The following is a 12831-nucleotide window of genomic DNA, read 5'->3' as shown; positions in this document are numbered from 1 at the left end:
ACAGTTAGTGGCCATTTCAAACATACATGTGCAGTAATATTGTACTCAGCACACAAGCACTAGTTGCGGGATATAACCAATATTAACTTGATAAGTTTGTGGATCCACTTATGGAGACCAGTTCCCCCATTTTTCAACAGTTTCGTTGTTATTCCATCAGTTCATGGTGCTTTGTAGTTTTTCTAGACAGGTACCTTCTGTACCACATCTAATGAGGGAGTCTTTCATCTTTGGCTCTGCATTGCAGTAGAGTGGCTTGCACTCTCCTGATAGGATTTGCCCTCCAGAATTCCCTTGAAATGTTCCCTCCTTGTAGTCAGAACATCTTGTTTATTTCTTTGCAAATTTCCCTCTTTGTCCTTATATGCTGTTATTTTTTGTCTATATTCTTGAGTTCCTTCTTTAATTTTCTTAATAGTGCTCTTCCATCTCCTCTATCTTTCTCTTTATGGCTTCTGTTTTTTTTCTCTTATACACTCTGGCTGCCTCTATTCTCCTTTCATTAGATAATACCTGATTTGATCTTGTATATTACTGTAAGCATTTCAGTCTTGTCTCCTTTTTCTGTTTCATTGCCTGTCCCAATCATCATCATACCAGTCTTTATTACTAATTCTTCTTGTTTACCCCAGTATTTTGTTTGCTGCTGTGTCAGAATGTCATTTCTAGTAGAGCTCGATTATTCGTCTATATGGTCTCTGCCATCTTCAAGGGTCTTTATAAGGTAGTTGATGATACTGGTGAGAGTACCATATCATTTGGGGCATTAAGGAAGCTTTTAGTATGTGGTAGGTGGAATAGATATGCAAGTTGTTATGGTTTGGCTAGGGGTATTGAGTGGAAGTGACGGTTCTTCAGTATTGCTAATCCTGTTGGGGTTAAGATGTAAGTAATGTAGATAGCTCCCTTACATGGTACTGTGAATTGAAGTTTCTCATGATGAGAAATGAGAAGGGATGATATGTATGTACTTCAAAACAAATTTTAATAGCCATTATTATGTTCAAAACATGTAGAAATTCCAATTTCCACAAGGTGCATTTTAGCTGTGTTTATTTTTATTTGTGACAAACCTGTTTGTAATTTTAATTTTGACAAACTTGTGTTGAATGTGTAATAACTCTCCACTAAAATTTTAATGTGGTATGAGTGATGAACACAATGTACAGCCAAGAACGTTTTTAAAGATCTGAAGATGACAGTCTTACCTGTTGAAATTGGTCAAAAAAATCGGTTTTGAACCCAATTTTGGCATAAAATTTGCTTTAAAGTGCAGTGAATGTTGCTATAGTTATTGGAGACCAATTGTATCAGTTTCAAAGTTTTTTGGACTTTCTCAATGTAACAATACAGTTTTTCTGAAACTGGCAATTTCACTAAAATGTGGTGTAATATCTTCATCAGTTGGCTGTAAAAATAATTTAATTAGACATATTTTTAATATTTAATAGCTATATTAAACTGTTTATACCTCAGAACAAGTCTTTATTGTAAATGTCTCATAATGTAAAATTGTAATAGTTCTTTCTTTGTAACAATTTTTAGAAAATGCAAGAAATGGGTAAACCAAAAAGGCCCATGACTGGATTTGTCAGATTTATGTATGAACAGAAGGACAAACGGGGGAGCATGCCATTTAGGGTAAGTGCTTTGTAATTGATTTTCTTTACAATCATTCGTGGGAAGAAGTGTTGGAGTTATGACACTGTAAAGATTAAGCCAAGGCCTCTTGGAAGTTCATAGATGGGAACAAAGTAGTGCATGGAAAGGCTCAGATATTGTTTTAAGAGCTTTGAACTTTTTTATATTTTACAATGAAATCCAGACTATTAGCTGCCTACAGGCGTTCATAAATATGAACAGTTGAAAATGTGTGCCCCAACCGGGACTCGAACCCGGGATCTCCTGCTTATGTGGCAGACACTCTATCTCACTGAGCCATCGAGGACACAGAGGATAGTGTGATTGCAGGGACTTATCTCTGGCACACTCCCCGTGAGACCCACATTTCCAACTTACTGTCTACACACTACATTCTGTAGTGCCCCTGGCCACTATACACATTACTCGCAGCAGTCAACCTACCAATTCCTGTAAGAGTTTGAGCAATGCGAGTGCATTCACACTGAAGAAGATCATGGGCTGGTAAGCCTTATCTGTATGAAGATGGTATCTGCTCAGCCTCCAATGGGAATTGGCAGATTGGCTGTATCAAGTAATGAGTATAGTGGGCAGGGGCACTACAAATCTAGTGTATGGACAGAAAGTTGGAAATGTGGGTCTCACGGGGAGTGTGCCAGAGATATGTCCCTGCAGTTGCACTATCCTCTGTGTCCTTGATGGCTCAGTCGGACAGAGCGTCTGCCATGTAAACAGATCCTGGGTTCGAGTCCCAGTTGGGACACACAAATCAACTGTTCCCATTGATGTTTATCATCACCTGTAAGCAGCTAATGGTCTGGGTTTCATTGTAATTTCATTCTTCGAGAGCTGCAAGATCACCAATGATATCTGTTATTTTGTACATGTCTGAAAACAGTGAAACATAAAACTAACAGTATGAAATACAAAAGCCCTGGGAACACACACCAGAATCACAAAGAAAAAATGAACTCACACAGTCCAGAGCAAACAAAATTCTTTGGTTTTGGAGTTGGAATGTGCAAAGAAAGTGAGGGAAGGGACTACATAAGTAAAGATGGTAGTAATTATTTTAAAAATAGGCAACCTATAGATCATGATATGGTTCATTGTAAAGAGCATATTATTTTGCAACAAGATTTAGACTGCCAGTTATGGGAACCTTATTCTCCCTTCTCAAAGTAGTTCATTAATTTATCCTTTTCTATAGATTGCATCAAGAACAACATTCAGGATCTAGACTGAGTTGAAGGATACATTAAGAAAACAGAGCAGCAGTAAGAAATGTAGGCTGTCAATCTGTTGACAATTAACTATCACTACACTGCATATTGTTATTTGTGCTTAAACCAGCCAAAAATTACCTGTTACATTTTCATAGGAAAGCTACTGTTTTGATAAAAGGTCCTGTTTGTCTCCTATCAGTAACTCAATAGTTACTTGAACGTATAGACATTTTGCAAACAAAATAGTTTTCAACACCAGCAGCAACAGAGGCCTGTTTACAGTACACCGCTACTTGCCATGCAGCTTAATAATGAACATTGCTACTTACTGTACAGCTAGCAGGAATTTACAATCCTTGAAGTTAAGTAACCAGGTAATTTGTGCAAGGAATGGTCATTGAGGCATGTTTTTAATTGTGTTTTAAACTGGTAAGAATTCACAATTCCTTTCATTCTGTTGAATTGGAGATCTTTGAATACGTTTGCACTAGACAAATTAAGTCCATTCTGAACCCTAGACAAGAAGCCAAAGTCTAAAAGAAAATTATTTTTGTGTATTGTATTCTAGCAATGTAGAGCACAGTTCAACAGTAATTTTATTTATTGTCAACAACAAAAGCCATTAAGGCATAAATGTACTTCAGAGTGAGAGTTAGAAATTCAAGAACTTTTAAAGATTCCTCTACAATATTTGTGGTTATCTACTTTACACATTGTTCTAGAACATAATTCCATTGTAACAGTAGAGTGAAAATATGCAATTTAAGGCAACATCCTTGTCCACATGTTAACATAATACTTAATTGGACTTTTTCATTAATTTATTTTTGTCATTAATGCCATTATAAATTGTTAGACATATGGACACCAAGCAATTTTATGCACAGTGTTGTACTTAGTTTGTGATTTTTAATATCTACTACTTATACTAGCTGTGTGACTTTGTTTATTGTTGGATAAAGCACAGAAAACTAATGTTGACACCAAGAAGCTGACAGCTGAGCAGAGCAGATCTACTTGCAGTTGTAAATGTCGCTGGAAATCTACACAGAAAGTTGAAAAACGGAGTTTTCCTACACCCAAATTAGTGGTTGCAGTTGAACTTTGTCAGCAAGAATAAAATAGCCCCACAGCAGACAGGAGAAAACATGAAACATATTTTTCTTAAAACAGCTGTCCCCCAAAACCAAAGAAACCAAGTTGGGGATGAAAAACAACAGGCCAAATGTTCCAGTCTGAAGCCATCGCATCATGCAACTGCTGATGGCATAGACATTGACTTCTATCTGCAGGCAACAGGGAGTCCCTCAAGTAACCATCCCCCCCCCCCCCCCCCACACACACACACACACACCACCACCACCACCACCACCACCACCACCACCACAGAAGTTAACAGGGCAAAAGATAGAGAAAAACCTCACACTTAAGATGGCTTCCACACTTCAGTAGAACTTGAATGGGTTCGGGACACACATGGAGGAACAGTGTCTATTAGCTCAGGGTAGACTACAGCTTCTCGTTCTTCAGGAGACACTTTTTAAATTCTCTGACAGACCTGAGTTACATGACTACATTCTACAAAAAGGAGGAGCTTTGGGGAGACAAAGCTAAAGAAAGAGTGGCAATTTTTGTAAACAGTGCTACCACTCTTCATCCTCTCCCCCACAACCAGCCTTCAAGCAGTCACTTTAACAATGTATGTATGTCTTTGATTGACAATCTGTTCACTTCACTTGTCCCCACATGTGCTGCTAGGAGGGGTGGGGGGAACTCTTGTAACACTTGAGACGTAATTGGTCATTATTAGTATTTTTTCATTTTGTTCCATTTAGTTTGAATAGCTATATCATTTAAATATGAAGTTCATAAAATTATGCTAATCAACACACATATATACTTGTTATTTATTATGAAACATGCAGGTAGCCATATTTCTAACTACATTTCACACACGAAATTCCATTTTTCATTTGCAAATACACATTTTTAATTGGGTACTGATCTTTTATAAAATATCAGTGTTAAAAAAACTCTTTAAAAATTATATTTTTCTCTACACTTCATGGAAATGCTCATAAAACATGCATGCCACATGGCCCATGGAAAAATTGAGCTAGATTTAGCTATTTAATTATGCTCAGAAAACTTCAAAATTGATTTTCTTGAGGATTTGTGAGTTGCATCAAACTGCTTTATGGGATTAATATTTGAGTTGTGAACTTCATGAACCAAGTATTAAAAATTAAAAAAAAAACTGATTGTCATGTGGTCTCCTCCTAAGATGGGTGTAACTAAAACGATAGCAAAAATAATAGGTACTACTTTATCAGGTTAATTTTAAGGTATTCTGGGATTATCAAAGTCTGTCAAAATGTTTTGAGAAAGTGAAAATTTCTAATTTGAGCAATTAACAAGATATTTTAATAAAAGCAGGAATTTTTTGAATCAAAAAGTTTTGGGCTGCAAAGATAATTACAATTTGAAATTGGAAATTTGAGTACATGAAAGTTTTGAATATGAATAACATTTGAAATATGAATTTTTTGGAAAAAAAAACTAAAAATCTCTTGAAAAGTGGAGAATGAGGGCTTTCAAATGAAGTATACTGAAGAGTCAAAGAAACTGGTATAACTGCCTAATATTGTATAGGGTGCCTGCAAGCGCACAGAAGTGCCACAGCACAAAGTGGCATGGACTCGACTAATGTCTGAAGTAGTGCTGGAGGGAGTTGACACCATGAATCCTACAGGGCTCTCCATGAAACCGTAAGAGTACAAGGGGGGTAGAGATCACTTTTGAATAGCATGTTGCAAGGCATCTCAGATACGCTCAATAATAATCATGCCTGGGGAGTTTGGTGGCCAACAGAAGTGTTTAAACTCAGAAGAGTGTGCCTCAAGCTGCTCTGTAGCGATTCCAGACCTGTGGGGTGTCGCAATTTCCTGCTAGAATTGCTCAAGTCTGCCAGAATGCACAATGGACATAAATGGATGTAGGTTATCAGACAGGATGCTTACATATGTGTCACCTGTCGGTCATATCTAGATGTATCAGGGGTCTCATATCACTCCAACTCCACATGCCCCACACCATTACACAGCCTCCACCAGCTTCAAAGGTCCCCTGCTGACATGCAGGGTCCATGGATTCATAAGGTTGTCTCCATACTCATACACATCCATACATTCAATACAATTTGAACAAGACTCGTCCGACCGGGCAACATGTTTCCAGTCACCAACAGTCCAATGTCAGTGTTGACGGCCCAAGCAAGGTGTAAAGCTTTGTGTCGTGCAGTCATCAAGGGTACACGAGTGGGCCTTCAGTTCCAAAAGTCCATATTGACGATGCTTTGTTGAGTGGTTTGCATGCTGACACTTGGTGATGTCACAGCATTGAAATCTGCAGTAATTTGTGGTAGGTTCACACTTCTATCACATTGAATAATTCTCTTCAGTCATCTTTGGTCCCATTCTTGCAGGTTCTTTTTCCGGCCGCACTGATGTCGGAGATTTGATGTTTTTCTGGATTTCTGATATTTACAGTACACTCGACAGTTGTACGGGAAAATCTCCATTTCATCACTACCTCGGAGATGATGTGTCCCATCACTTGTGTGCCAACTATAACACCCCATTCAAACTCTCTTAAATCTTGATAACTTGACATTGTAGCAGCTGTAACCAACCTAACAACTGTGCCAGACACTTGTTTTCTTATATAGGTGTTGCTGACTGCTGCGCTGTATTCTGCCTGTTTACATATCTCTGTATTTCAATAAGCATGCCTGTACCAGTTTCTTTGGTGCTTCAGTGTGTATTAATTTAGAAATAAACATATATTTGTTCATAGGTAATTTCACCTTCTCCTGGTTCGCATGTATAATCAATTACTAATATCTCTTTAAACAAAATATTTCCATGAGAACCAAATGTATAATTATCACCATTTGTCTGAAAACTAGCCTATGAATAATAAATTTTAATGAAATATAGCATGAATAAGAATTAGCTATTTTGTATAACAGTTTTACATGATCAGATAAAAAAAATTGGCATCAGGAGTGGTGTAAGAACAAGCAGGCTTGTTGTACCATGCTCTGTTACAAGCAAGTGACATAAGGATGGATCAGAATAGTATACCTTTAGGGTAGGTATGATTCCTCATTTCTAGGCACAAAGGCACACAGATGAAGCCTAGGTGAAAGGTGTGGTTAGTTGTTTCAGTTTGGGATGATGCTAGGTGATATGGAAGCTGTTCATTTGAAGGTGTTGTGTTGATTTTGTATGGGAGGTATGTTTGTAGACTAGATTTAGGGGGTAATGCCTGTCTGTGAAGGCCTTTATATAAACTTAAACATACTGGGCAAGGCTCATCACTGCAGATGTGCCATTTTTGTGTGGCTGCACTCTGCGGTAGAGATTTCTTAGTATGGAAAAATGGAGGTACTGTTGGTGGTTAGAGAGCTTGATATGGACAGCAATTTTGATGGAGCTGTTGGAGCGAGGGCACTAAATGTCCAGGATGGTAGCATACTGTGTTGAGGAGGACCAATCGAAGCAAGTAGGAAAAGAAGGTGTTGAGGCTGTAGAGGAATGAAGGCCAGATCAGAAGATATTACTGACATATCTGAACTAGGCAAGGTTTTTAGGATGTTGAGTGACTGGGAGTGTTTCCTTTAGATAACCCATAAACAGGATGTTGTAGGATGTTGTATGTGGGTGCCTATGGTTGTGTCATGGGTTTCTTTCTACAGCTCTACAGTGAAGAAGTAGTTATGAGTAAGGGCGTACTTGGCCTGGTGTTTAAAGAATGAGGTTGTGGGTTTGGAGCCTGTAAAACATAGAGTGAGGTAGTGTTTGACAAAGGCAGGGTTATGGGTATGGTGGATGTTCAAGGAAATGTTCAACAGCGACTAGCAGGGATCCAGATGGTTGATGGTATGAGGATGGCTCAGAGGCAGAAAAGTAAGTTGTTTGTATCCTTGATATGGGAAGGCATGCTGTAGACAATGGTTTAGAAGTGTTAGTCTGCAAGAGATAAGATTCTCATAATTTTGTGTGTGTTCTTGGAGTGTTTTTTTATATAATACATGTTTATTCCATTACAGCTTTTAAAGTAAGTCTGGAAGACTTTACAGTACTGGTGGTAATGGAATTTCTACTGTTGTAGTGAACAATCTGTAATTTAGTCTACAGTTAGAACTGTCCTTGTTGGTCGAGACTAATGGGGCAAAGCAAGTGGAACTTCTTAGGAAGTCAGGAAAATTGAGTGACTGTGACTTAATTGTTGCAATGTATAACTCCCTCAATTCAAGCAAGGGTGTGGTCACATGCTGTGAAATTATGGACATAGTCATCTCAGAACTTATACAAGAATTGGTATCGCAGGGTATAGTGGATGTGCAAAACAAGAATTGGTATCACAGGGGATAGTGGATGTGCAAAACAAGAATTGGTATTGCAGGGTATAGTGGATGTGCACTGGAGGACAGAAAGGAATAATTGAAAAATTGAGAAGACCACCACCTTCTTTTTCACCGTCAATTCTCCAAAACTGTCTGAACACATTGTTCCAGGGTTCATCTGACTTACGTACCTAAACCTATGTTGTGCTTCAGTTCCAGTGATTTGGCCTCAAACACTGAGTCAGGGAAGTGAAGCAACTTGTGGGAGGTGTGGAAAGGCAGCTCATGAATCCTGTACTGCTTGCCCATTTCCTGTGTGGAGCCAAGACTGTTTTTGCTGAGGAATGCAAAATTCAGGAAATACAGGTCACCAAGTGGATTACCTATGAAGAAGTCAAAAAAAAGAATATCAAGTTTAAAAAATCCCCTCTTTTTCCTGGTTCATATGCTTCCATGGTGCGAAAACATGTTCCCAAGGCGAACACTTCAATGAAGACAACGTCCAGTGCACCACTGGCCACCTCTAGCATGTGTACTTGCACCTGTACATACCAAGCAAAGTGAGGAAAGACATAGCGATCCAGACTCCTACGACAGATGAGACCATGAATATTTTTGAAGTGAACATTGAGGAGGCATTCCAAAAGCAGAGTGCCTGCCAACATTTGAATCAAAGGCTGTCCCAGGTGCCATCAGACCCACGCGAATTGTAAATGGTTGCAAAAACATATTGACCTCGTAGCCACAAACAATCCAGAGCTGATAGAGAGCATCATGACTGATACAGGGATTAGTGATCACAAGGTCGTTGTAGCTAGGCTCAATATCGTTTCTTCCAAATCCACCAGAAACAAACACAAAATAATTTTATTTAAAAAAAGCGGATAAAGCGTCACTAGAAGCCTTCCTAAGAGACAATCTCCATTCCTTCCGAACTGACTATGCAAATGTAGACGAGATGTGGCTCAAATTCAAAGATATAGTAGCAACAGCATTTGAGAGATTCATACCTCATATATTGGTAAGAGATGGAACGGATCCCCCTTGGTACACAAAACAGGTCCGAACGCTGTTGCAGAGGCAACGGAAAAAGCATGTGAAGTTCAGAAGAACGCGAAATCCCGAAGATTGGCTAAATTTTACAGACGCGCGAAATTTGGCACGGACTTCAATGCGAGATGCCTTTAATGGGTTCCACAACGAAACCTTGTCTCGAAATTTGGTAGAAAATCCAAAGAAATTCTGGTCATATGTAAAGTACACAAGTGGCAAGACGCAATCAATACCTTCACTGCGCAGTGCCGATGGTACTGTTACTGACGACTGTGCCGCTAAAGCGGAGTTATTGAACGCAGTTTTCCGAAATTCCTTCACCAAGGAAGACGAATGGAATATTCCAGAATTTGAAACACGAACAGCTGCTAGCATGAGTTTCTTAGAAGTAGATACCTTGGGGGTTGCGAAGCAACTCAAATCGCTTGATACAGGCAAGTCTTCAGGTCCAGATTGTATACCGATTAGGTTCCTTTCAGATTACGCTGATACAATAGCTCCCTACTTAGCACTCATATACAACCGCTCGCTCACCGATCGATCTGTACCTACAGATTGGAAAATTGCGCAGGTCGCACCAGTGTTTAAGAAGGGTAGTAGGAGTAATCCATCTAACTACAGACCTACATCATTGACGTCGGTTTGCAGTAGGGTTTTGGAGCATATACTGTATTCAAACATTATGAATCACCTCAAAGGAAACGATCTATTGATATGTAATCAGCATGGTTTCAGAAAACATCGCTCTTGTGCAACGCAGCTAGCTCTTCATTCGCACGAAGTAATGGCCGCTATCGACAGGGGCTCTCAAGTTGATTCCGTATTTCTAGATTTCCAGAAAGCTTTTGACACCGTTCCTCACAAGCGACTTCTAATCAAGCTGCGGGTCTATGGGGTATCGTCTGAGTTGTGCGACTGGATTCATGATTTCCTGTCGGGAAGGTTGCAGTTCGTAGTAATAGACAGCAAATCATCGAGTAAAACTGAAGTGATATCAGGTGTACCCCAGGGAAACGTCCTGGGACCTCTGCTGTTCCTGTTCTATATAAATGACCTGGGTGACAATCTGACCAGTTCTCTTAGGTTGTTCGCAGACGATGCTGTAATGTACCGTCTAGTAAGGTCATCCGAAGACCAGTATCAGTTGCAAAGCAATTTAGAAAAGATTGCTGTATGGTGTGGCAGGTGGCAGTTGACGCTAAATAACGAAAAGTGTGAGGTGATCCACATGAGTTCCAAAAGAAATCCGTTGGAATTCAATTACTCGATAAATAGTGCAATTCTCAAGGCTGTCAATTCAACTAAGTGCCTGTGTGTTAAAATGATGAACAACTTCAGTTGGAAAGACCACATAGATAATATTGTGGGGAAGGCGAGCCAAAGGTTGCGTTTCATTGGCAGGACACTTAGAAGATGCAACAAGTCCACTAAAGAGACAGCTTACACTACACTCGTTCGTCCTCTGTTAGAATATTGCTGCGCAGTGTGGGATCCTTACCAGGTGGGATTGACGGAGGACATCGAATGGGTGCAAAAAGTGGCAGCTCGTTTTTTTGTATTATCACGTAATAGGAGAGAGAGTGTGGCAGATATGATACGCGAATTGGGATGAAAGTCATTACAGCAAAGACATTTTTCGTCGCTGCGAGATCTTTTTACGAAATTTCAGTCACCAACTTTCACGTCCGAATGCGAAAATATTTTGTTGAGCCCAACCTACATAGGTAGGAATGATCATCAAAATAAAATAGGAGAAATCAGAGCTCGAACAGAAAGGTTTAGGTGTTTGTTTTTCCCGCACGCTGTTAGGGAGTGGATGGCTCTACCAAGCACTTAAATGTGAGTTGCAGAGTAGTCGTATAGATGTAGATGTAGAAGTATTTGGCTACTATAATGCATTCACTATGATGTTAATAGTGGCTTACCTGGATTCCTATTCTCTTATTCATCATTAGGTTTACTCTTGCATTACCATAATTTGATTTTGTGTTGATAGGATGCACTGGCCTGACCAGAACTCCTGTTCTTCCTGCCACTGTGCTTCAGTAATTCCCTGTACATTTAGCTTCAATCTATCCATTTCCCTTTTTAAATTTTCTAACTGACCTACCTAATTATCGGATCTAGCATTCCACCCTCCAACCCTTAGAACCAGTGACGACATTCTCCCGAGGACTCCCCACCCAGAGAGTCAAAGGGGGACTACTTTAGCTCTGGGATATTTTACACAAGAAGATGCTATCAAAATTTAACCATAAAGTAGAGCAGCACGCTCTTGGCAAAAAATAATGGCTGCAGTCTTCCCCTGCTTTCAGCTGTTCACAGTACCAGCACAGCAAGCTCCTGACGGCTAATGTTACAAGGCCAGATCTGTCAATCATCCTGACTTGTGCTTCTGCAACTACTGAAAAGGTTGGCGCCCATCTTAATGAACCATTGCTTAGTCTGCTCCCTCCACAGATGATCCTCTGTTGTGGGTGCACTTATGATACAGCTATCTGTATTACTGAAGCACCCAAGCCATCCAACATCAGCAAGTGAAAGAGAATGCAGAAGACTAAAAAAAATGAGATTGACAGGCTAAGCAGGAACCGCTAGAAGACAAACCTAAGACCATAGAATTGTACATAGTTAGGTGAGAGGTAGATGCACTATTTGGGAAAGTTAGAGAGACCTTTGGAAATAAGAGAATTACTTATAAGAATATCAATAGCTCAGATGTCAAGACAGAATTCATTAAAGAAGGGGAGACTGAAAGGTAGAAGGAAAATATAGAGGGCTTATGTAAAGGAAATAAACTCGAGGACAGCATTATACACACACCAAAAAATAGTTTTGCATCACCTCAGTTCTGAGAGTTCTGGAATCTGTACAGAAAATTGGAATAGGGATCAACATAAACACCATTTTTGTCTTTTTTTATTGCTCATGAAAACCACACATTGCCTGTTGTACCACCATACAGCGAGACCTTCAGAGGTTGTCGTCCAGATTGCTGTATACATCGGTACCTCTAATACCCAGTAGTACGTCCTCTTGCATTTATGCATTTCCTGTACTTCACAAGTCCCTCAAGGCAATGTTGGTCCAGATTGTCCCACTCCTCAGTGGCGGTTGGTGCGTTACCTAATCCATAAACAGCCCTTTTCAATCTATCCCAGACATGTTCGATAGGGTTCATGTATGGAGAACATTCTGGCCATTCTAGTCGAGCATTGTTACCCTGAAGGAAGTCATTCACAAGATGTGCATGATGGAAGCTTGAATTGTCGTCCATGAAGATGAATGCCTTGCTAATATGCTGCTGATATGGTTGAACTATTGGTCGGAGGATGGCATTCACGTATCGTACAGCGGTTACGGTGCCTTCCATGACCGCCAGAGGCTTATGTCGGCTCCACGTAATGCCACCCCAAAACAGCAGTGGACCTCCACCTTGCTGCACTCGCTGGACAGTGCATTTAAGGCATTCAGCCTGACCAGGTTGCCTCCAAACATGTC

The 12831-nt window shown here is 39.9% G+C and overlaps 1 protein-coding gene and 1 non-coding gene across 3 annotated transcripts in view; one reads left to right on the top strand and one right to left on the bottom strand.

The window, feature by feature from the left end:
• Nucleotides 1–12831, top strand: part of LOC126320067 (transcription factor A, mitochondrial) — a 91872-nt gene that overhangs the window by 47562 nt on the left and 31479 nt on the right. For both annotated transcript variants that reach the window (XM_049993749.1, XM_049993751.1), the window contains exon 4: nucleotides 1546–1641. In XM_049993749.1, coding sequence (XP_049849706.1) covers nucleotides 1546–1641 — 96 coding nt within the window. The remainder of the gene's footprint in view (nucleotides 1–1545; nucleotides 1642–12831) is intronic.
• Trnam-cau (transfer RNA methionine (anticodon CAU)) lies at nucleotides 1875–1948 on the bottom strand. The gene has a single exon. It is a non-coding gene; the product is annotated as a tRNA-Met (tRNA).

Source organism: Schistocerca gregaria, chromosome 2, assembly GCF_023897955.1.
Source record: "Schistocerca gregaria isolate iqSchGreg1 chromosome 2, iqSchGreg1.2, whole genome shotgun sequence".
NCBI lineage: Eukaryota > Metazoa > Arthropoda > Insecta > Orthoptera > Acrididae > Schistocerca > Schistocerca gregaria.
This window is presented reverse-complemented; position numbering and strand designations above follow the sequence as displayed.